Below are 26,882 nucleotides of genomic sequence, written 5' to 3' on the forward strand. Positions count from 1 at the left end.
TTTTTCTGCTTATGAATACAAGCAAACAAAAAAAGCCAGCACCTCCCCCACTCAAGCAATTTGAGTGAATGCACAATACAAGAAGTTTCTCCTTCAAGACTAAAAATATTTATTGATTAAGAATGTTACAGTTACACTTTTAGTTTGTGCATTAGATTCTTCTGACCAGGAACTTATAATTTGGAATTAAAAAGCAGTTGCAAGTCGTACCCACTGCTGTGATTTTTTTTTTTTTTTAAAGTCACTGATTTTTTTCCAATTTGTCTATTTTAAGCAAAATTTAATTATTATTCAATGTGTGCTGCTGACAGACAGAATTATGCAGAATTACTGAAAAAACAGATTCCCCCCCCATTTTAGAATAATTGGTTTCCAGATCTGGCCAGCCTGTTTGACTATTTAATCACAATAAGAAGTAATTGTGAACCTTCAGTCAGAGCTTAGGTTTTTCCTTCATCTGGTTTTCCTCATTTTGCAGAGCACAAACATTTCAGAACTTCTTCCAACTAAATCTGATTGCTGCAGTGAGAATTGTATCCATTCATGTATCTGGAGAGGCAGAGGATGAGGTTTGTCATATAGACAAAGGTATAGAAACATTTGGAGATTAAGAATCTAAGTGAACATAAAAGGATGAATAGAACTATTTAAGGAATATTTATATATTATTTGGTACTTCACAAAACTGGACATTTGGGTAGACATTTGACATTTGTTTTCTTTCTTGGCTCCAAAAAAAACAGTTTTGGAACCAACAGTTCCAAAAAAATAAAGATTTATTTATTTATTTATCTCAGGAATCTTTATCTCAAGGGGGAATACTGCTGACGTGATAATACTGACTCACAGACTGACCCAGATTGAAAGGATCTTAGGAAGTCATTAGTCCAACTTCCTGCACAAAGCAGGATCAACGCAGAATCCAGACCAGGTGGCCCAGGGCTTGGTCCAGCCGGGTCCTGAAAGTGCGCAGCCTCTCACGGCCAAGTTTAATTATGTTTGACTGCATTTAACAAATGAAATAAGATATGCATATAATGTTTTGGGGGTTTTGATTTCAAGATAGCGTCACTGACAGACCAGTCAAAAGATGTATGACAACACTGACAAGACCAGAGAAGTATTAACTTTTTTGTTTTGTATATGCTTCTACTTTGTCCATATTGTTATTTAAATTCTAGGTTATTTTAAAATAAATATTTCAATCTATATTTATTGAAACATATGGATATATTTATATATACGTACATTTAAATACATCCTTATATACATTTAAAATGTGAAAAGCAGCAGAGCTCCTCTGCACAGAGATTTGGTTTAGCTTTTCAACCACATGCTAACACATCAATCAATATTGTGGAATAACTCTGCCTCTTAATTTCTATTTTAAAAATTATTTTTAACAGTCAAAGACAAAATATTTCAAAAGATGAAAACTTTGGGGTTCTAGACGGTGCTTAAGCATTCTATTTCATATATCAAATGTATCTGAAAAGACTTTTTTAACAAATGTTGTTGCATTTAGAAAAAAACAAACTCTAAGTCATCCCTAGTTTGTAAATCTAATTCATAAAACTGCAGCCAAAGAAAGATGTTGATTCCCTTTAGTAAAAAATTCACGACCACTAACAACACATACTAGTTTGGCTGCAAGACTAAAATTCTGAATGTGTGATCAATGATTATTTTAAGATTAAGTGACCATTTGGGATTACATTCATCAATACTAATGGTATCTTATTTAAAAGTTTAATGAGAATGCTATAATGCATATCACATTTCTTAGTAAGATACATTATTATTGAATTTCAGATAGAGGATATTATGAAAAATGAAATAAAAGCAAAAAAACCCCATTGTTTAAAATGGATTTTCTAAGTGTATTGAACACATGAACTGGACTGTAGGCATTTGTTAAGAGGGCTATTCTTTAAGTAATTCAATCTTGTTTATGTTCAGTACATATAGAAAGAGTATGTCTTTAAGTTAGATCTGAAATGAGTCATTATGGAACATGCTGGTATCTACCTCATAAAAAACATACATAGCATTTTCAATAAAATGTTTTAACATAATGGGTCAGTCAGATCCATGAAGCGATTTTTGCTCCTCAGAAGCCGTTTATTCACTGTATTTGAAGATGTGAGCCAGCTCTTGTATTTGAGAAATCAATAAGTGTAGCAGTTGAACTAACAATGATTCATGCTGAGGGTAAAACCTGTCAAAACCGAGAGATGTGTAAAATATTCTTTTAGCCCATATTCTTTTGGTAGCAAGAAAGGGAATTATTATTTCTTGGGTGCATGGAACAGTGAATTTTTAAAAACAGATGGGTGTGTCAGTTGACTCTAGTTGCTCGTGGTGAACTCTGGCAGATCTTAATCCAAATTAAAGCTCTGTTCAGCTTTTCCAGCCTCTAACAGCAACTAATACAGTTTCCAATTAGGACTCCTAACAGTCCTTGCCCTGTTATTTATTCAGGCTGTCCTTGGGGTTTTTTTATTAAACAAACAAACAAACAAGAAAAAAAACACAACTTATTTTTCCATTCAGCATTGCTGAGGAAGACTTATTCTCACAGATATTTGATAAAAATGTCACTAGTACCTCATCTTCTAATAAAATACATACATTAAAATATAATTGTAAAACTAGCTTTTAATTGTACACTATTTCTGGTAACAACATTAGTATATACAACAGATTACAGCAAGAGAAAAGTGGAATTTAAAAAACCCACCTTTTAAACAGTGTTTTTTTGTCTATGGGCTGTGATGGACAAACCCTTCACTTACAACGGACATTTCTGGGACATTTCTGCATACTGTCAATGCGCAGAAGAGAAACAGGGAGGATGTGATACGGTTGGCAGTTTCACAACAGAAGCTAGAACTTATGCTGTATGAAATAAATTGGTCCTAGATTAAGGGAGCTGCTGACTTAAATACTGTAGTATTGCCTATTTATATAGCATTAGCACACAGGGATTCCAGTCCCCGTGGATTATTTTGTGATGTAGGAATACGTACGACCACATGAAAATAACAGTTGTGTTAAGATTGAGTTTCTAAACTGCTGGATCTTGGAAACTCAGCTGGACACTACCTAAGTCTTTCTGAAATAAAAGTATTTATACTTGATAAGAATGATAATATTACTGAATACTTTTTCTGTCAATAAACATTTTGTTTGAAAAGCTAAATGCCCTAGAATCCATTTTTACTGGACAATAGCAAAGTGCAATGTTCTTTTTTCAACACTGCCGTTGAACAAGAAGTTGAAAACATGAATTCTGATTTTTCAACTCTGGCAGTTCTGAATGAGAAAAAAGAGCCATCTTTTACCTAACCTAGAATTATTTATTTATTTTGTTTACTTATAAAACTTGAGGTTGAACAGCAATCTTGTAAGTATAAATGGAACAGAGAGACCCAGTAAGTAATCTGAAAAGCAACACCTCATGTGGTTTCCTATGAAAAGTGGCGGGTGACCTATTTTTTTAACTGTTACACAAGGCTGAACCTGCATATATGAATCAACACATCAGCTGATTAAATCAAGCACTTTCTGAAAAAAATTCAAAAAACCCTCCTGAAAAATAGGTAAGTGGATGCACGTGGACATGTATGTGACACGACAGCTTTCATATTAGATCCAAAAAAACAGTGGAAACATCCAAATAGTACCTCGGTTTCCCTAGCATTTTAGTTCAGAATTTTTTTAAAGGAAGAAACTGTGACAGCCCACCCCCTGTTCTGCAGGTGCTCATAGTAATGCCCTGGCACAGAGCAGCCCCATCATCCCATCACAAATCTGCTGATTATGTATGCATTATTATATTTACATTAAGACAAATAATGCAAAAGATATGCAGCTATTCCAGGTATAACTCTGCTACTCCTAGGAAGTAGTAAGCTAGTGAGCTGTCTGATGAATTGAATGCAAGTACTTACAGGACTGCAACTCAACATGGATGAAACGAGGAAGGGCTGTTTATCAGACAAATACTAAACAAACATCAATGCCCGTGATTCTCAGCATAAAACACACCCTTTCTATTTTCCCCATCTTCTATTTACGGGGACTAGTGGTTATTATGTTTTGCCACATAATTTAGACGAAACCCTGGATAGAAGTGGGACACTATGTACTCATGAACACTCACTCCTATGGGATAATTCATGATAGCACTTAGTGTCACCAAATTCATTTTGCCAGATTTTACTACAAAACACATCATCTCCTCAGCCAAAGACCTTGTCTTTTTACATCTTAAAAATGCCTTGCCTATCTGTAAAGCTATATAAAATAAAGTCAAATATAGAATCATAGAATCATTAAGGTTGGAAGAGACCTCCAAGATCATCGAGTCCAACCATCAACCCAACAACACCATGCCCACTAAACCATGTCCCTAAGCGCCTCATCTACCCGTCTTTTAATATGTAATAGATGAGTAGTATGCCAAGATTACCTACAGCCTAGCTATGTTAACCTATGTTAACGAATTCTAATCTACCCAGCTAAAACTTCAACTCAAAGTAAAACAACAGCCCTTAAAAGGGGAAAATTTGAGCGGCCCACTTCCATGAATTGCTTGCTATCTGACCTTTTAAATGACTAATCTTGTCATATCTGAGAGAGAAATAAAATATATCACAAAAATATTTGCAAGAAATAACTTCAAATTTTGGGGGTGGATCTCACTTAAAATTCCCTTCTTTTTCTCACTGCCCGAAAGCTGATAAAAATTGGTCTTTTGTGTTCTTGATGAGAGATAAAGATGAATGGGAGAGTCATGTCTAGATCAGACTTTTATTTATGATCTCGTACCTTCAGGAGTATGCACATGCATGATTTGCTTCCGGACTCATCTCAAAATGAACAAATAAAAGATCACCCTGAGGACCTAAGGAAATACACATGAAAAACAGGTTTATCTGAAGAAGCATGCATTTCTGGAGGAAAAAGTTGATAGTATGAATTTTATACCAGATCTTTACTTCATAGACAGTGCTACATAAAATATTGTTGTCCAGATCACTGCTGGTTTAAGAAGTTTTTTGTTATTCTTTTGTATGGAATAATCTTGTTGAGAAAATATTGTTTCCATGTTCAGAGAAATCTGAAGACAGATTTAATTTCATCTTTGTTGTGTATGTTTCCAACCATTAGCTGGTGCTCCAGATAATGCTCTTCAAAGTCAGATTTTCATAAGCACTGTATAAACTATCTTGTTGATCTTGTCGCACATGTTAACACCAAACAGTGTCTTGATTAAAAATAAGACATAATGCAAGGTAATTTCTTTATCCTTTAACATTTGCAGAAAAAAAATCCAATAATTAATTTCACTGACCAAGAAGATTACTGACAATTGAACATTTAGTTTCCACCTAATTGGTAGGAAGATGATCTCCTAATGCAGAACAGGATAATCATAATTTAAGACTTCATTGAATTTTTCCCCTCATGGATTCTTCTAATCTGCAAACTCTGAAGATCTTTTCAGTGCACTCGAGTAAGCCAGTATCAGAGGCAATCTCTAAAAGCTTGATGAGCGTGCCGCTTGTTGCCGTTGGCCCTCTGTTTGCTGTAGACCGTGGTCAGAACTCCCTATCATTATCCTCTAAAAATAGGTATTATAGCACTAAAGTGATGACAGGCATCAGCACACAGCGGATAAGTAACTTCTTTCTGTTGGGGTTTCTTTGCTTCAGACACTGTGTTAGACTCTCATCTTTACTTCAATACATTAAACTACAAATATTCAGAAGCACTTCTGAAATATTTTTCATTCCTACTGAATGAGGGATGTTTAGATCTAAAACTACTTTTCTCCTACCTTTCCGAAGAGGATTGGATTATTCTTCATCCTGATCTTACCATAAGAATTATTAAAAGCTATTTTCACGGTGCTTTAAGCTAAATACATTGTTTTATTAAAATTCTCTAGCTAAAAAAGATTACAGTTTGAAGCCCTAATTCAGGAAAACATTTCCTTTTTTTTTTTTTAGAGAGTGTATAAATGCTTACGCTTCTAAACTACAGCTGAACTGTAATCTGTTTTTAAGTACATTTCTGAACTAAGAGCTAGAAAAACCTGCACGTAATTAATCTTGCATTGAAAGCACAAAATGATGCATTAGTAATAGTAAAGAGAATAAAGTAGGAAAAATTCCTGAAAGCTGGCATTCAGAAGGGATTTGAAAGCAAGGAGAAGGAAAAGACGGTTTGTAGGAAAAAAACAAAAATCACAAGGAAGGGATTATTAAATCAAGTGAGAAAAAAAGGGGACTTACAAAGAAAAAGAGGAACTGATCTCATTTACTTCTTCACTTATTCTTCTGTGGCATATTATATTCTAGCAAGAGCATGGGGAGAACATGCCTATGATGTCTGAGCAAAAAACCCACTAATATCCAGAATAAAGCTTATTTCCATTTCATGTGGACTCCAGGGACAACTCGCAAGGTACAGCTTTCTGCTGAGGGCCACCGAAGTTCCCCAATGGTAAAAGAACTTCTTAGGATCACAGTGCTCACTGCACTGCAAGCTGCAGATTCACTGGTCCATTCTTTACCATTAATGGAAGAACAGAGTGTCTGATTTCCATTTTCTAATCAAAACTGTAAATCGGGTTTTGGTCGTTGTGAATAACACCACCACCAAAGTGAGAAAAAATTTAAATGTCATTTTAACACAGTCCTTATTAAAAGCAATAGTGAAGTAACCTTTCCTCTGGAAATCTCAACTGGCTTAGATACTCTGCCTCTCAGAGCATCACATTCTTTGCTCATACCTTCACAATCTTCAAAGGAAAATCAAAATCAAAAAGATACAGCACTGCAAAACTGTCCCCTCTCTACATACAATACATACAATGGTTTCCCCGCTGCTGTGTTCACACTGTCCCAGAAGAATGAGGATGGAAGGACATTCAGCAAGAACGTATGTTCGTTTCTCAAATTAGTTCCTACTTACTGATCTGTTGCCTTGCAAAATGAGACTTTTTCAGTGATGCCGATCAAATTACGGTGAGTGACAGAAAGAAAGCCTGAACTACACACGGTCGATCCATGCAAGTTTTGGCAAAGTCAAAAATCTTGCAGAAGTGATGAAAGCATTTCAGAAGCACGGAGAACTATGGAGTACTGCAGCAAAGAACACACGGAAAGTACCTCTAAAATTGCCACAGCCTCCTTCAGAAAAGAAAAAGCCAGTCAGCCACAGTGCTTATGCCAGTAATACTGGCTTACGTCCTGTGACCTGCTATGATATAGAGGGAAGGGAATTTGATGTCCAGAAATCAATTTACAACATTTTGAATTCCTTAGCAAAGGAATTTTATTTCATATGAAGTTTTTAGAGCTACACCAAAGCAGCTGCTATGCCACATGAAATGGTTTTGTTCCTTCTATTAAGCATGATTTAAATGATTCATTCAATTATTACTTTTGTATTCAAAGATGGCTTATTTTCATGCAGATTTACATCCCGTTATGTATAGAAGACATTCTTAATTGTGCTGAAACAACTGCAAATTTAATTAAAATTTGCCATTCCAAGCATAAAATAGATTAACGAAAATGCTGACAACAGTAAAATAAATATTCAACTATTTAACCCAACATTTATTTTTAATCCAAACATCAAAATAACCTTGTTTCTAATTACAATTTCATGACAAAATGTCTTGAAGAAACATTTGTCTCTATTTTTCTCCAATCTGTTCAGCTGAAACACACTGGCTTATTTATAAAACTGTTGATTAATAAATCTGTTCCAGCTGTATTACTGTATGTTACAAAGAACACAGATTAATGTATGTAAACAACCATTATAATTTTAAAAACCCAAAGCCTTGACAGTCTGCAAAAGCAGAAATCCCATCAGATACATTACAGTGCAATTATACACCTAAATGTTAACAAAGAAGGAAAATTAAGGGGCAAACATAGGCAGTAAAGTCCAGGGGTCTGTTGCAATTTACCACAGATGGCGAGATCAACTAAATGCTTACAAGTTATTTGCAGATCCTTGTACTGGGTATTATTAAAGACTCAAGCATGTGCTGTAACACATGACAATAAGCAAATCCTCACTTTCGCAAAAAGTTACACTCAAATGAGTATGGAGAAAGAATCTGACTTGATTCTACTGAAACTAATTTGAAAAACTCCAATTAAGTTATGCCATTTAATATTAATTTTATAGACAATAAATTTTATAATTTATAGTTAGCAGCCGGAGGAAGGAGTAAGGTAGACAGGTGGATTTCCTCTCATCCAGACCCAGTAAGTCTGGCTCTGACTGAGGAAAAAAAAAAATTTAAGGGAAGACCCAAGAAGAATGAACACTAACTTAACCCTTCATGTTATTAGGAAGCATTAGTTATGCAGAAATAAAGAGGTTTTCCAAGGTTTGCATACATTTTCCCCCCAACAGATTTTGAGAAAGCAGAAGTGCCTCACCAGCTTAACAAATATCCCAAGAATCAGAAAATTTGGAGGAAAAAAGTCTTTTTACCACATAGTCACAATGATTTTTTTTTTTTTTTAAATCTTCTGAAAGAATAGGCTTACACTCTTTTCAGTAATTTTCCCTTTCATCCTAAGGAACAGATTCTTCTCAGGAGGTAACAGACATCAGTGGCATTATTATTATTTACATCAACTGAGGATCTGGCTGACAACATCCAGCTATTAACAAATTTTAGCACCATCACCACTACTTCTAGGGGATGCAACAACCACAGTACATTTCTGGTTTGAAAGCCATGAGCCCAGCCAGACCAAGTATCACAAGCCTCATCCAAAGCCATCCAGGACTACCACCACAAACTGCTTGCCAAACCCTGTTCGTTTCTCATTTTAATTAATTCTTGTCAATATACTTGAGCAAAGGAAACTGCTAGATGCAAAATGCAAATGCTGCAAACCTCATCCCTCTAAGTAACTACCAGCAATTGGACTGTAAAAGGAAGGAGAAGTTTCTTTTTGCAACAAAACCAAGAACGGATTATGGAAAGAGAGTTCTCCTGCAAAGTGATATATTCAACATGCATTGAGAGCAATTTGCGTGTCAGTGGACCATCTTTACTGTGAGGCAGGGATTCATCCCTGATGTTACTACATTTAGATGTAATAAAGTGTGATGGATATTTTCATGTTTTCCTATATTTCTATATCAGTTATATATGCAACTGCTAAGAAAATCCCAAACAAAGAAACCCATCCAAAATGAAAATTTCAATACATCAAATGAGGAAATTAAGTCAGTATGAGGGATTATTAAACTCTTTCACACAAAAAGAAGCAATCAAGAAGGGAAACAGCAAGGAGCAAATATTTTTCAGATAGGAATAAAACTATAAATCCTCTACGACAAAAAAACTGAACAACAGCAGCTCTTTCCTGGTTTATTGGTCAACACATATCGTAAAAAGAGCTTGATGCAGAATCCACTAGAATTGGTAGAAGAAAACCTACTTGGATCTAGTCCCAAGTAAACAAATCATTTTACATCCACACCTTTAGAATATTTCAGATCAGCTTTCAGCACATTTTCCAGTTTGCAGATATAATTATTAAAGCTGCAGGTATACAGATCAATACAGCGATGTTACCAGGAGGCTGGAAGGGTTTGTATACTGACCTGGAAATGAATATTTTATTGTTCTAAGAATTTCAATCCACAACACACAGCTATTGTATTATCAGTTACCAACACAAAACAATAAGCAAACTACTATACTGCAGTATAATGTGATAAACAATAGTAATCTTTTCTCATTTCTGAACATTGACTTCTGATATCAAGGTCACAGGTATTAACAGGCATTTGTAAATTTTACTGTTCCAAAATAAAATTTAAAAAACCCCAAAACCCAAACTTGCTTGAATAACCACTGAGGCTATCAATCCAGAACTATTCTTTAACGAGTAACAGTTCATATTTAATAGCACTTTTTATACAAACACCAATACACACAGAGGAAATTCATAAAACCATTTTCATTTTTGTTCGTGTTCAAAGATTTATTTTAGAAAACTCTATATGGTATTATTGATGGAAACTTTTTGACAACATAATAGGCTACAAAAATCTCTAAATGTTATAGGAAACAAAGAATACACTGCATTATATAGTCCAAGAGACTTTCAGACTATCAGGTTTCAGACTACTGAAGCCAACAATAAAAATTCCATGACATGAATCAGCCTAGATTTTTTTTTTAGCATAGTTTGTAAGTGACAGGTACAGCCATCTAAAACAGGTCAGAATATCGAAAGATTGGCTTTCACATAATCAGCCAGTAACAGAACAGTTTAAGGGTTACGAAACCTCTACTACATAAACCAGCATGACATTTCAGGGGAGCCATGGCAATTTGCCTCAACTGAGGCAAATACTTTGCAGTATTTCTGTACATACTTAAATACATACTTCACCATCATTTCATCAGAACATTTTGGTAAGAGAAATCAAGTACGTGAATCATATTATGTGGAATCGCAGATGAAATATACAAAAGAACAAGGGTTTGAGAGTTCTAATTTAGAGGCTCTTTGATTATGAATAGTTGGCTTACCTGTTTAACATCATACGCAAGAAGAACAAATCTTAAGTCTGGTGAAACTGAGTATCTTGATGCTTTGAATGTTACCTAAAATGAAGTAATAATAAAAGTGAGTTTGCAGTAAGAAGGATCATTTTTTCCAAGTTTTCTTACAGTTGATTTAAGAACTTCCCATTCATAAGACGGGTCTGGTTCAGAACACCTACCTAATTTTCACAAAAGAAGGACTCACATAATTCTTAGTCTAATTTGTTGGTAGCAGTATAATGGCAACAGATGAATCTGGCCTCGACACTAAATACCAGTTAAGAAGTTGATGAGGTTTTTATCATGATTGCAAGCACTAAGCTCAAGGATAACAACTATAACCAATTCATTTACAGAGGATGAAGGAAGACACTTTGGTTGGTGCGTATTTCAGGAATGATTATAAGGGAGATTCACCACTAGGTTAGGCGTAAAGATAACATACAAGAAAAAGAATAGGTGTACACTATGTCTCTATTGCTTTTCTTTTAACGCCACATACATAAACATTTTGCAAGACAACTTGCACTAAAGAAAAACTCGCTCTTATAAGAAAGAAAATGCTTAGTGGAGAGCAAAGTGAAACATAAGGTAGCATTATAAAACTAACATTGCTTTATAACTATCCAAGACGACAGGACACCCAATTGAATTCAGGGCTGTAATTTAATCAAGGGGTAATGCTGAAGTCAGAAAGAATTTAATGCATCTTATGTATGAGGAAGATAAGAATGTGCTTTAAAAGGCACTGAGGAAATAATTTTAAATGAATCTCAAGACATCTATTTGCAGAATGAAAGGAAAAGGGAGAAGAAGTGAAAAATGCAGATAGGAATACAAAAAGTAGGATAGAAAAAAATAACAGAACCACAAAGGTACAAGGTGAAAGAAAATAAACAAATAGCTCTGCAGAGCAAGATCTATCCACTATTCAAAGGAAGGCTTTCCCTTATTTGACTTCTTAAGCATCCTGTTCTGTTTAGCCTAATCCCACTGCTAAACTAATGAATTCAACAGGGGTTTAAGGTACACAAACCAGAAGTCATAAACTAGTACATTCAGAGTAGCTAAGGAGTTATTCCTAAAAAAAAAAAGCAAAAGCTAATCTTCCAATAAACTGAGAAGATGCTGTGTTTTGATATACAGATGAAACTCAAGTTCCTGGGTAAGATAATTAGAATCAAGCTATCCAAAAAAAATCAAAGGGAAAAAATTATTTTGAAGATAAACCGTGTATTAGTTTGATGCAAGAGCATAACAGTATCAAAAGTTAGAAGATAAATCTGCTGTCTTGAGGAAAGAAGAGAAAAAAAAACCTAAAAGCATTCTTTTGTATCTACAAAGCATTCAGAACAGATTTCTACTGTGCTCAAACTAGCTTTTATGAGTTAACCATCTTTAAGCTGACACTATGTTAATGTTAATCTATGAATAACATTCCCTTTTCTTAGCACATCACTGAAAACATTTTTAGATGTGAAATTTCTCTGCTTTATAGTAGCTTATTAATTATTGCCCCACTACCTCAGTCTTCAGCAATATATAACCCAGGCAGCTTTCCAAGTTCATTCTCAGGGAGCATGGTGCTTACCATTTCACGCATTTAGTAAGACTCTTCAGTCACTGATTATGCCACCACAAAAGTAATGATGCACTTAATGCAAACACCTGAGTAGCTCAGCTGCAAACTATTGGCAGTTCAAGGCAACACCAGCAAGAGCTACTCGCATATTCTATACCCAAGTATAGAGTCTTGTGGATTTGGGATTTAAAATCATTTGAATCCTACTGAAGATGACCTTGTTCATTCAACTTGCGCTCACCTGCAAAATTCTGTTTGCCTCCAGAAATGCCTCAGGCACATGGTGTACATGCAGTGCCAATAAGCTATAATCTCTTGAGTGCAGGTAATGGTTTTGGCAAAATAGTTTTCTTTTTGTTGGTATAATGGTATTATTCTTGTTAAAAGGAGCATAAAGCTGTTTCACACTTTTTAATGTTTTGCTTAAGAAACAAGAAAATAAAAATTAGACCAGCAGAAATCATGTGTTCATTGCCAAACCTGATAGCAATGCCGATTTCTTTACATTATCATAAAATCATAATTAGCCTATTTTTTGAAGTTGGATTTACAATCAAGCCTTTAAGGAAATATATGTTTAATTCTAATAGCATTTCAGAGAGATTTAAGTGACTTAAAGTCACTTAAAGTGATTTAAATTTCCTTAGAGGTCTGTTTTGGGGTTTTTTTGGTGAAGACAAGCACAATTTTGGCAATGAATTCAGAAACTGTCTACTTGTATGCACGGAAGAAGCCCTTCTAGATTAACAACAGGAAAAAAAAAATTAAAAATCACATGACTCATTCCTCCTGCCTAACATGGCAAGTAAGCTCACAATCTGTGAGTTCACTAAAACAAAAGACAGATTTCAGTTTTTCCCCATAAACATGTCTAAGGTATTTCACCAACCAACAGATGCCTGACTCCGTGACTGAGGAGGTATGATCAGCTGGTGATGGGCTTAAAAGAAAGTTTCAGTCCCTGCTGTAGGAGGTGACACATATGCCACTCAAGTCCTTGGGAGATTGTTGTGACGTTCACTACAGGGATTAGATATATTTATTCATTAAAAAGAAGTTTGTGAAGACTCTGACCCCAAGGGTTTGTTCTCTTCTCAGGAGAATATATTTTTGAGTTTTAAAGAAAGTGTTGGAAAAACACCATATTGGAAACATTGGGAATTAAAAAACCTCGGGTGTCTTCTTATCAAAAGTCTGGAGGATGCTTGTTCCGCTATCATGTCTGCATATCTGCAACTTTTCCAGCTTCTTGCTTTGTCAGGAGCTGTTGAGCCTTCGTTCAGGAAGACAGACCTAAATGCTGCCCCTTATGACTATGCCTCTATGGTTTAGCTGTGCTTGATCTCTAAGAAATGTAGCTCTGGACAAATAAGCTCTGAAACAGGGAGAAATATAGCTGGCTAATTAGGCACAGTTCCTGGATGGAGAAGCAGGGCTATTTTCCCTCTGCATCACTGCACACTATCAGCTCTTTAGGAGATTGGGGGTAATTCAACACAGTGCTGCACTGTGTGCTCCATATCGCCTTATCCTTATCCCCTTTCCAAACCACAAGAGAGGAAAGGCGGAAGAGAAGGAAAAGGGGAAGGTAATTTCCTTATGTCCCTAGCCACATCAAGACTTAAAATCCCTATGAAAACCATCGGCTGTATGCAACTAGAAAACACTTTGACTAGATAAATTGCTGGAATCCCTAAATTAGTTATATTTCACACTGTTGCATAATTCTGAGCCAAAAAAATGTTTTTTAAACACCTGTACACTGTCTTCCCTTCTTAATTCATAAATCTGCCATCCGTTTTTCCTATGTTGCTGAATTTGACATCATTTCACTTTTTCAGACATGAAAGCATGATCCTATATCTGATCTTGCGTTCCTCACCCAACCAAAACCCCCACTGACTGTATAATTAGGTCTAACCACATTAAACATTGCATTTCTGGGTTTCTTTGAAATACTTCACGTGATAAGAGTTTTAATTCTTCTCCTGACAGTGATGCATGATGTGATGATCCCATGGACAAGCAACGACTGCTAGTCTCACTGTCACCATAGATTGCAAGGGTAAAAAGCCAAATGGAGGCAAAAGGACACGGTGCATTTAAACAGTCTTTTGCCCTTCAGCTTTCCAGCTTCTTTCTCTCATCTACATTCCAAATATGTCTTGCTAAACATAGTTTTGCATGGAAAGAAAAGAAGATGAGAATCACCTGAGACTGTCAGAGTGAAAGCGAAGAAAAAACGATTCTGCAACAAATTAATACAAGGGAGAACCTACACACACACAATTGGCTTTTCCCCCACCTTTCCATATGGATGATTAAAATGGAAAACAAAATTCTGATGAACAATATATTCTCAAGTTTGACTTCCAATGTCAATATTTTGCATTGATGATTTTTTTTTTTCATTTTGCATTTTATGTGCATTTTGCTGTTAACAGAAATGCCTGTTATGATTGTGTTTAAGAGAAGTTTTAGGCTGGGTTTAGGTCCTGCATCCCCAGCAAGGGTCCCTCAGTATCAGCTCCCTTTTATTTCTTCCGTTTTCTTAAAGCCTGGTTCTGAGTTATTGACGTACTGGCTACTCCCTTCATCTTTGTTCTATTCTTTCACCTACTATAAAATGTTGTATTTTTGTGGATTTTAATTACTGTAACATTTAAATCAGTGCCTTACTCATAGTCTTTCAAAAATATGCTATAGAGCAGACAGATGGAAGTTACCTATAATATAGTCTAGCCCAGAGCTGTAAGAATATATCCTTATCAACTGTCAAACACTTTATAGTAGTCTTTTTTTCATAGTTTCAGTTAGATAGTTTTAAGTGAAACAACACATCATAGTTAAAACCAGTTAGAGAAAATTTTCATTTCTGTGGAGTTTACTTACTTGTTGTTTATTTTTTTCCCTTTAGTTTTACCCCTCCTTCTGTTTCAGTTTCTTGTACTTCTGTTTTTTCCAGAAACTTACATCTTCCACAATCCTATTATTTATCCTTCTCCAATTATTGACTAATGCTCACTTAACACACATTTAGGCTTTAAAAATTTTTGTTATTCATCCAGGATAAAATATTTCAAGACCTCTAGACTGTTACTTTAAAGGTTGGTGGTAGTACTACTAAGGAAATTACACATTTCTCTGTATCACATACCTACATCCGTATCAGAATTTTAATCTAATGGTATAACTGAACATCCCTGTATGGGAGTTCATTAGCATTCATAGGTATTCAGTTCAACTTATTGGACAGGCATTGGCCAAATGGCAATGCATGAGGGGAATCAGATGGGACAGAAATACATTAGCTGCAAAACAACAAGGTATTTGGCATGTAGCAGTTTCCTCAGGTGGTACCAGCAAGCAAGGGAACAATGGGATTTTCCTCCCATTACCACTGCTGCGACTGAAAGGAGAAGATGGATCATGGGGAGGTTAGGTGAGAGAGCAGCTGAGAGTGGAGCCTAGCAGAAGAGCAAGCCTCGTAGCAGTGAAAACAGGAGACCTCTGAGAAGAGAGTCAGGTCGTAATTAGGAAAAGGCACGATAATTAGAATGTTGAAAAACTTGGGTTTCCAAGGTTACATTTCTTAATGCACTATTTCTTTTGTCACCCGAGCATTTAATCTAGATCCAAAAACACTGCAATGCTATGTGTTGTAACTGTTAGCCCTCAGGTTTCCTATCAAGTGTAAAAGATGAATGTGCCTTAAAACACGATCTAAGCTGAACTCTACCCTATGGACAATGGCCATCCTGGATGGGCGGTTCTCAAAAACACAAAACAAATCCCCCAAACTGACTTGAAACTCCTCATGTAGTCCCAAGATACTTTCACACACATGAGGAGGTGACTGTAGGATACAAAAAAGGCATGAAGAGACCTGTGCAGCTCACAGGAGCCTCACACCATTGCCTCCCTAGTAGAAAATAACCTCTAACCAGTAAATCACAAAATTTCCTCCCACCCATTCCCCATCTTTGCTATAGTTAACCCTTAACTTTTTTCTGTATCAAGGAATGATCTCATCAAGAGTATTTTTTAGAGAGAACCTACACAGAGCCACCCTAACTTGACAGTTTGGAGTACTGTCCCCTGCATTTTGTGTGTTGAAACCTCCTTCACTTGCACAAAAACCAATGGCCACCACCAAGCCACAGTGACTGCAAACCCTTCCATCTGTCAGGCTTTCCCATCTTTATGCACAGTGGTGCTCTGCAACAATAAACCCTAACTCATAAAAACCCCTCTACTAAAAAGGTTTTGCTGAGGGGCTTATTTAACATTTAGAGGAGCATGGAAGAGCAGAGATAATGTTACAATGTTCATAATCACCTATTTACAACATGTGTGGGTCATTAAAATGCCCAGTGTTGCAACAATTACTAATATTTATGTGGTTATATAATGTTGTTTAATGTATTTACCATTATTCACCCTTTCATTAATCTCTTACGCAAGGACCTTAAAATATAAGCATGTAAACTACTCTTGCAATTAAATCTACATTAATCAACAAAGGAACTATAATTGCACTAAGATGCCACACTGAGTTTCCCATCAAAAGAGGAAGGGGGTGTGGTGGTGGGGAACACAAAACAAAAAAAAAGTCAAAAAGAAGAGAACTATCAACAAGAAGGGCTGTTTATGAACAACGCTCTGTAAAACAGCACAAAACAGTCCCTGCCAAAAGCTCTGCTCGGACTAAAACTCTCATTCTCTGCTTTTGGCTGCAAGGCCTCCACAGGGTTTTCACAGCTGGGCTGCCACAGCCTAATCATGAGCCAAGACTACTCCTGCTCTGCTCACCCTTCTGACGCCATCCTCTAATTAGCAGGCAGCAAGAAGTAATCCTTTTCTCTTTCCATCCTTGTGTAAAAGACGGTCCACAGTAATACCACGATACAACATGCTCTACGGTATACTCCTGGCAAGCCCCTGGCAACAGGTTTGCAACTTAGTAAGATTTGTTTGCTGTGCACCAGGACGCGGTTCCCCCTTGAGCTTGAAAAGAGTTGTGGAAAGGCACCGAAATCAAGGGGGAGAGCAAGTCAGGAATTGCTGGGTTTAAGAAGAGTCCAAAGCATACAGCTGGGGGGGGAAGCTGTTGTAAATACAAGACCCTATTCTAGAATTTCCAAACTGAAAACAATTATACTTGTATCGTCAGGCATTGCAAACAAATCAATAGCCTCTGTTTTGATGATTCAAAATATAACCCATCATCTACACTCGAAAGGCTTAAGGAGTCACGCTAGATTCATCTCTGACCCAGGATCCTGGACTGAGTGTTTGTTAGGGTGTATGCGTGGCATCGGAATAATTTTGCATACGTCCACCACAAAAGCAGTGGAACTGAGGGCTAACAAATAAAAGTCATACCACTTTCATAATTATTGCAGCTTTTTTTAAAAGGGAAAAATGAAGGCAAAATTTCTAAAGATTTCTTTCAGAGGATTCAACACATTTGGAAAGTACCATAACAGAACACACAGTCCCTACGCACGTTTTCTCTCATTGCTGTGTTTGCTTTTTTCATTTTGGTTTGGGTTTAAGGATCGCAAAACAGACTAGAGAGGCTGAGCTAGAAGCACGATAAGGGACCAGATGGACAACCTCCCCTGAGCAGAAGAAACCATGTGGTCCTCCATGCTCTCCTCTCCAGCATAGCCAGATCCTGTGGCTGGCTTGTGCGTGAAACCGGTAACCTGCTCTTAGTGACTTTATGTAATAGTTGACGGCAAAAAGTATAAACAAAATGCTTGTTAAACACCGAAATTACTTAGATAAATGTGGCATAATGTTACTTATTTTGGAACTATAATGTGTAATAAAGTATTGCTAAATGCTGAAAAACTGGTAGGCATGTCACTTACAATTATGGTGATAGGCACCTCAGATAGATGATAGAGAACATATTGTAATCACGTATTGAGGCAGCATCGCAAACATCAGGATGCCACACAGTGATTAATGTCTAGGGCTTTTTTTGGCTGCATTTAATAGAAGCCTTGCCCAGCCTCCAGCTGTTAACATTTATATGCCGCTGGCTCAGAATATTAACTGTTTATTAGACAGCTTAAACAGGATGCACTACACGAATACACTCAGAGGACAAATATGTATTAGAAAATGTCTTTAAATTATTATCTCCAGAGATGCTAATAGATATTCTTTGTGCTTTACAAGCTACTCTTTTGACTTGTATCAATGTATCTGTTATACATAATATTGCTGTGCTAATATTTAATTACATAAAGGCCAGATTGTTTTACTAATAGATTGATTATAGAAAAGGATTCCATTTGAAATGGACAAATGAGGTGCAGTAATTTCTTCGTCTGAATAAAACCTAATGAAACTGGAAAAAAAATACTTTTAACTCAGGAACTTTGGATAGATATTTCGTTATGGAAAAGAAATGGGCATCTTAGAAGAACAAAAGACTAGCCTTTCTTCTTTCCAGGTGCATGGCTATTTTTAACGGTATTTTTTAAAGTGTTTTTTTTAAAATCTTTTTTATATATAACATACATTTTCAAAAAAACCTGCAGTCTGCTTTTTTGCTGATACACACGCATAGTGAGCATAGTGGCTTTTCAGTAGGGCTATCTTTGACTTTTAGACAATAAGCAACACAACGAAGGATAAAAGAAATGTACTTTGCACAAAAATGGCAGTCTCTAAGATGCAAAAGAAGAGCCAGTGATCTGTACACAGTGGAAGACTGCTTCAGGGGATTAGTAATGAGGAAAAAAGAAAATCTCTTCTGAGCTGCTGGTTCAAATACAGCCCAATCAGTGGTGACAAAGAGTTATTACTAGCCCCTTGCCTCTGCGCAATGAGTTTATCATGGCAGTTCAATTTTCAATGGACAATTATCAACATTACTAAGAAAAACCTGCGACTTCGGCAGGCTGCTTGAACAGAGAGGCAAACAGGAGAGGGAACACAGACTGAAAGGAGACTAGTAACTCCCATCGAAAGGTGACTCTTCCATGACTAAAACCTTTTGATAGGGAAGAATGAAGGAACTTGCATTGCCACTGCCTATGTTGTATCTGTGCTGTGTTTTTTATTAATACAAGACATCTCTGCAGAGTCATTAAACCAGCACCATTCTAATTATGCACCAGTGATTAAGCAGATGTGACATTGAGCGAGAAAAATGTTTGATTAACAATCCAGGTGTCTAACTTTGGAAGAGTACATTTAGCAGTGTGAATCTGGGGACAGTGGAGCATAGAAGAACAGGACAGTTTTTTATTTCAGTTGTACAGTCTGCCTCTGTAACATTATGATCTGTTAGGATTGCTGGCCACCTTGTCAACAGACAACTTGGCACAGCAGCATTTCCCATTGCTCTCTGCCAAACATACACCAACAAACTTACTGCTCTGTTTTCAGCTTTTTATTCTACTTCCATATGAATAACCATTGCTGGAATTCACTTTATTTACCTCTAACACTCTTAGCTTTTGACTGTGTACAGAGAGGAGCTTTGCAGGGAAACACACACATGTTTTTATTTGTCTCTGTTCCATACATAATTGTTAAATGATTGCTTGAATATTATCCATTTTGGATCAGTTTCCCACATTTCTAATTAAGAGTAGATATCTAGTATCTAGAGCTCTCTCAGTCTGCATGACTTAAGGATAAATCAGTTCCATAAAAAGCCCAGAGAAGAGCAACTTTGTGAAAAGAGGCGACGTTCACAGTGTGAAGCAGCCTGTCCATACTGATCCATCATTACTTGGCAAGGCTGGTTTAGCATAATGGCCTGAATAGCCTGTCATGCTGGCATTACACTTGACATAGCATGAGCCAAATACTTGCGGCCAAAAGTGTATGAATTCATCTGTGAGGAAACTCAAGTCTTGTCGTTGAAGTCAAGTTTTATAGCCAGGGATGTCCAAGCAGCTGCTTGCATTCAAGTTATACGCTAAAGGCAATACGTAGGCCTGACACAGTTAATCCTCTACTTAGCCAGGCAAGTGCTCACACACACATACACAGGTAAGAGGAAAATTGCTTCTGCAATACATTGTGGTTTGTACTTTACAGAAATTCACCTTTTCACCCACTTTTAATTGTGTCTGCCAGTCTTTTTTGGGCTAGGAGGTACCCTGAGGCACATCCCAGCATATGGAAGGGTGCAGCTTACAGAAAGGGAGCCTCACACACACTCCATTAAAATACAGTTCTCTCCTCCCTTCTCCTTCATCTTTACATTGACCTAGGAAGTCAGTGTCAAGTTCTTTCTCCTGAACTTCTGCTCTCCTCTTTCTAGCTCGAGGAATTAGAAGAAAAGGTCACCAGGGGCTTTATGCTTTGAAATGGGGAATCTGTATCAGCAAAGGCCAGGAACTGGTCTGGAATAAAAACAACCTTTGTCAAAGACCACTGATGAAAATGAGTCATCCTTTTGGGTCTACAGGTACAAAAGATTTTACTAAATTAAAAATACAGGGATTAACAGTAACAGCCACTGGTCTGTATGGAGTATTTATGAGGAAAGATTGAGAAGCCACGCGTTTATGCTGCAAAACCCTAATAAACGAGAATTACAGGGTAGGCTATAAGTGGTATCACTGAGAACAACAGCACCAAGCAAAGCAAGAGAAAATGTAGACTAAGGCATTAAAACATTTCTTAGCAATTACTGCTAGTCAGAAACATGTGCAAACCACTCATGTATATACTATTTACTGGTCAAGAGGAATAATCCCCAACCATCTAGTTTGCCATTAAAGCACAAAGGAACAAGGAAGCCAGAGATTAACAAGACTAGGAAATACATTTTTCTTTGCATATTTAATTGCTTAAAAGAAAATCTTCATATGACTTTTGAACACTTTTCTGCTTTTCTAATAGGAAAAAGCTCTCAATATTTTGAGTATCATTCCCCCATTTTATGATATCTCTTATTATAATAGACATCAGGTAGATTCATCAGCACATATGCCAGGCATGATCCTTCAAGTGGCCTGAACAGAGCATAGACTACAGCCAACAACATTCCAACATTTTGGTCATTCACACGTAGGTTGAATAAAACAACAAATATAAGCCAGAAATCATGCACTGACGGAGGAATGGATTATACTTTCCATTTATGTATAATCTACTTTAGGTTATAAATGTATTTTCTGTAACCTTTCAGTATTATACTCTCTCACTCCTGTTGCAGGAAAAAATGCTAGCAGACTTCCACTAAGAAATGAGTAAATAATATATATTACTTACAAAAGTTGTATTTTCCAATAACAATGTGGTTGTATTTGTTTCTACATTCAGTTCAACAACATGTCCATTCCTATTTTTATACACCACTGCTGTATCTGCAACAAAAGGCATTAACAGTTAGCAAACACATTGAGTATTTAATACAATATCTGTAGAGAAAATCAGCATATTACAGTCATTAGAATATCTTTATTCCAATACGCAAACAAGACTGAGAGAATCGCACTCATAATATCTAGTTTTGTTGGTTTGCCTCATGAGCTTCAAAAATATCAGTTTATGCCATATAGCATGTTCACCTCACTCAAAAATATGATTTCACTTAAATGGAAACATTTTCTGTGGCAAAAATGGGATTGCTGTGAACAAAGTGACATCTTGAATGTAAAACCGCTCTCACCTAGATATCACTGCCACTCTGACACCTTAAGGTCCAACCATATTCACTATGAAAAGGACCATATACCAAAGTAAAGTTTTGCAAAGAAAAAGGCTTTTGCTGGACACCATATTCACAGATCTCATTAGAATTGATTCTAACAAAACTTCTGTACTATTCTGTATCTCTGGTAACTGGATTGACAAAGATACGTACTATATCTTAAGACCATCCATGTCCTGTGTGTTTAGTGCTGGGCCACAGAATACCAGGTCATCACATAAGCTGAATGTCAGCAAAGGAGGGTTAAAGCTAAATAGGTCCATTTGTAGAACATTTAAAACACTGTGGGATGAACTGCTGTAATTTTTTCCTTCTACCACTTACTTGACTTGTAAGTTTCCGTAAGAAAAATAATCAAATACACCTGAACTAAAGAAAAAAAAATTACAAAATTAATTGTGGCTCCTATGAAAAAGGCTTTGTATCTGTTTGTATCAATACCTGCAAAATTACCAAGAAATACACAATAACTACATAAGCCTTGATTAAAAAAAAAAAAAGGTTCAAATTTTTCCCACTATTTCTAATAAGAGATTGAATAGATTGAGTGCTGATTCTTTCATGTTATTTAAAACCCATGTAAGAGATTCATATTTAATCAGATGAAACTATTTTGTTATAAAAATGTAGAAAGCATAAGGAAAGTTGTAAATTAAGCCTAAAGGAAACACAAAAGAACTTTACTAATCCTCAGTAATGTCTCAGAAATTCATTACAGATCCCTGAATTTTATGAAGTGGGAAGTAAACATGACTGGAGAAAAAGGGTATGGTATCATAAAAAATAAGCTTCGCTTATTCAGGAAAATGTAGCTGTATTTTAATTGACTCCACAGAAACTCTAGATATACAGCACTAGTGCATGTCCCCTGGTATGTTCTGTAAAATTAATGAAGCCTCATTTTCAGAGCTTACTAAACTATTTTAGGATCAAGGCTGGGAAGTGTGGTGGGATTGATGGAGTTTAGAACAGGATTATCGGAGCTGTTGTTTAGGAAGGAAAATTAGATTGTGAAGTGTGGAATTAATAGTAACTTCTTCTAAAGAAAAAGATTTCAAACATTCATTTTGAATAAAAAGAGGTAACACTTTGTAGAAAGTTATTGTGGTTTCAGATTACTGGCTACTACAGAATATTAAAGTTTTTCCAACTTCTGTTAGGGTTTTTTGCATATATCCTTTTATGTACCTGTCCTGGTTTCAGCAGGGATAGAGTTAATTTCCTTCCTAGTAGCTGGTACAGTGCTGTGTTTTGGATTTAGGGTGAGAACAATGTTGATAACACACCGATGTTTTAGTTGTTGCTAGGTAGTGCTTACACTAGCCAAGGACTTTTCAGCTTCCCATGCGCTACCGACTGAGAAGGCTGGAGGTGCACAAGAAGCTGGGAGGGGACACAGCCAAACTGGCCAAAGGGACATTCCATACCATGGGACGTCATGCTCAGTATATAAACTGGGGGAAGAAGGAGGAAGGGGGATACGTTCGGTGTGACGGCATTGGTCTTCCCAAGTCACCGTTAGGCGTGACGGAGCCCTGCTTTCCTGGAGATGGCTGAACACCTGCCTGTCGATGGTAAGGAGTGAATGAATTCCTTGTTTTGCTTTGCTTGCATGCACGGCTTTTGCTTTACCTGTTGAACTGTCTTTATCTCAACCCACGAGTTTTCTCACTTTTACCCTTCCGATTCTCTCCCCCATCCCACTGGGGGGAGTGAGCCAGCAGCTGGGTGGTGCTTAGTTGCCGGCTGAGGTTAAACCACGACAGTCCTCTAGCACTGAAAATCCCCAATGATGTTGTACCACAGTGCTAAGCAATATTATAGAAAAAATAAAATTGTCTGGACAAAGAGCTGTTCCCAATTATGAGTAAACCATAATGTGAGAAATGGCACATATAACTCAGAAACATTGAACAGCTGTCAACAACTAGCCAAGTTCATTCCCCCTGCTTGAACAGTGCTCTGAACAATGCATTTTTGGTCCATAGGTGAGACTAATACACTACCCAAATCCAAACAACAGTATCAGAATGTAACTTCTTCTCAGTTATCTACTTTTCTACATGCCATGTACATTTGGCCAACAGGATTTACAGCATCATGCCTCATTAACTAATCCTATCAAGAACATTTCACCCAAATAAAGAACTTACCCTTAAAATTGCTAACAGGACCATGAGTAAAATACACAGTCCCTAGGGTTCTTCTTGCAAGTCATACACACAGCGTGAAACAGCATTTGGAAGAGCAAATACATAAATTACAAATGACATAAATTAAAGCCTTTGTTCTCAAGTCAGAAGAAACTTTATTCAAATGATCAGAACAGAAAACTGAGAGTCAGACTTCTTCAAAAGGCAGCCTTTACTGGACAGTAATTATACCTTTCACTGAACTTGGGCTTTCATCTCTAAATTGGATTAAGTAGTTAACTCCTGAAGTGCATAAATTAAATGAACACTTGCAAAATACATGGAGATTCTCAGATAAAAGATTATATCAAAATCCATGCAAGCATTGACCATAAATACAGTCTTCAAAAGTAATCATATTAATTTATATGGAAGTCTCATTCCAATCAATAGCTTGTCAGGCTGGATAATGTGATAGTTGATGGTCACACAACATAATGATGATTTTTTTCATTGATAGCTCAAATGTAAATAAGAGCCATAAACATATGTTTGTTTTGAAATTTTTGTTACCTAGGGTTAAAAAGTCTACAGAAGGAAATAATACCTAGTCCTTAACATTGTCCATTTACACAACTGATTGATTTATTTTATTATCTTGATGTCTTCACCACAAAGTTCAGGGATCCCTCACATTTCACAAAGCATTCAGAGAAGTAGAGTTCCTACATCGAAGAAATCCCCGTTTAATTTAAAACAGAGTAGTATCATATAAAAACCTCTTGGCTGGGCAGAAATTGCAGCACTGAAGAGCTACATTATCCATCTAAGGACATCACTAAAATAGAAAGCATTCTGTCTTGAGCAAAGGAGAACGTGAGGAAGCCTCTCTAAAGAACATGAGTTATCAAGTCACCAGCCCTAGATGATGTACAAAAAAGTGTCTTTAAAATAATAAAATTTCCTGTTTGTAATAGTTCTCAAATTTCTGAAAACTTTGGAAACTCCAGAGCATTGGATAAATAAGATTGTTCTGTGCTGCTAAAAGGTGAAAACAGACACCCAACGGTCTGTACATAAGTGATCCTCACATCAGTCCCAAATAAAATAGCGGCACAATAAATCCAGGATTCTTCCTACAAAATACTGGCTAGCAATATAATTAACACCTGATAGCATTTTGCAGAACAGCATTGTTAAACAGCATTTGACAGGCTTAGGTTTGATAGAGGCAACTATGCTGAAACCGTATATTGGGTTTTCTTCAAGGTATTTGATTATTTTATGACATCGTGATTCCAAAGCTTACATTATACACAATTAACGGGCAACACATTAGAATGATTAAAAATAGTATCATTAAGAAAAATAAAGAGGAAGACAGGGTACTCCTACCAAGTAATCTGTCTCACCTGGTTAACCAATCATTATTGTAGACAGGAGACTGGAATTGAAGAGCAGTGATGGAAAGAAAAGCTTATGGGCTTATGCAGATAAACACTCTACTATGTGTTCTCAATGCAATATCATGGCAAAAAGAGTTGATGCAATTCTTCAACATAAGTGGATCACAAGTAAGAGTCCTAGGGTGATCTTCCCTTTGCTTACACCACTGGTGAGACTGACACTATTGTAAAATGTCCAGTTCCTGGAATGCACACCGCGAGAATGGGAAATGAGTAGAGGAGTGCTAAGAAATTGTCAGTGTAACCCTGGATCAGAAGGCAAACATAAAAATGCAAGGTTGGAATGGCTAAAATTATTCAGGTTAACAAAGAGAAAGTGCAAAGACATCTAGGTCATATATATATATTGTTAGGGAAAAGTTAATGACAGGTATGGAGGTTGGGATGTGTGGAAGAGCTCAGCAGAGGACATGACAGAATCAGCAGCCCTGGGATGTTTTTTCTTGAAGATACGCTTTAGATCTTTATGTCAAGAATTAGTTTAGTCTGAATGTGGGTAAAAATATAAAAGGTTGAGTTTGGATGGCTGTTGCGATCTCTTCTGGCCTGGAATCTGTGGATTTAGCTCCCTCCATTGATTTTTTCATCCTCTTCTGCAATGAATCTTTGGGAATACAGGATTGTCTGCACAATGTAACTCGTGTTTGTAGCTCTGTGCTAAGACAATTTTAATAAAAATCTCAAACCTTGGGGTTTTTTTAGTTGACTGCCTGTGGGATCAAGGGATATTTATTTTTTCTTCTGATGCATAATTCGTCTCCTGGTTGTGCCTTCTACTCCACTTTCCTACAAACTATCAAATATTGATCTCAGCTGCAGATGGGATACTGGGGTTGGTTAGTGCTGCAGACTCATTCAGAGAATCCGTGTGGGTGTACGCCTGGTATGATGCTCACAGGCACAGCATGCAAATTCCACAAATCTCAGAAGAGACATTTTTCCCAGGCAGACAAAATGGATTACCTCTCTTTCTCCCCTCCCCTGCCTTACCCTGCAGCAGGTGGTTTAGTTTACCTGCTGAGGTCATTCAGGTACAGCTTACCAAAGTGGTTCACTAGATTGCAGGGGTTTCCACAAAGACTGCCATAAATATCTTTCTTGTTCTCTGTGTTGCATATTTAAGTTTTTTCATCAGAACTGCAGTGTCTAGTTTAATTAAACTCACTGGGTTTGTTAGAAGATGAACTTAACATCTGAATAAGGTAACAAATCCGGTGATTCAGCATTCACTCTGATGATAGACAGAAAAAGGTATGGTAGGCTCAGCTATTATTATGGGTAACTATCTTTGGGAATAATTTACTCCACCTTGATTTTGAGTTTATTTCTAAACCTGAATCTAAGGGAGGCTGCCTTTTGGACAAACAGCTCTGTAGACCAAACCTGCTGCTGAACAGCT

The 26,882-nt window shown here is 36.7% G+C and overlaps 1 protein-coding gene across 1 annotated transcript in view; it reads right to left on the bottom strand.

The window, feature by feature from the left end:
- DPP10 (dipeptidyl-peptidase 10 (non-functional)) overlaps positions 1-26,882 on the bottom strand; it is a 240,836-nt gene that overhangs the window by 131,895 nt on the left and 82,059 nt on the right. The window contains exons 3-4 of the mRNA XM_009320704.1: positions 21,444-21,538; positions 10,595-10,669 (exon numbers count right to left, since the gene is read on the bottom strand). Of these exons, the coding sequence (XP_009318979.1) occupies positions 10,595-10,669; positions 21,444-21,538 (170 nt within the window). The remainder of the gene's footprint in view (positions 1-10,594; positions 10,670-21,443; positions 21,539-26,882) is intronic.

This window comes from Pygoscelis adeliae, unplaced genomic scaffold (assembly GCF_000699105.1).
Source record: "Pygoscelis adeliae isolate BGI_AS28 unplaced genomic scaffold, ASM69910v1 Scaffold450, whole genome shotgun sequence".
Classification (NCBI taxonomy): Eukaryota; Metazoa; Chordata; class Aves; order Sphenisciformes; family Spheniscidae; genus Pygoscelis; species Pygoscelis adeliae.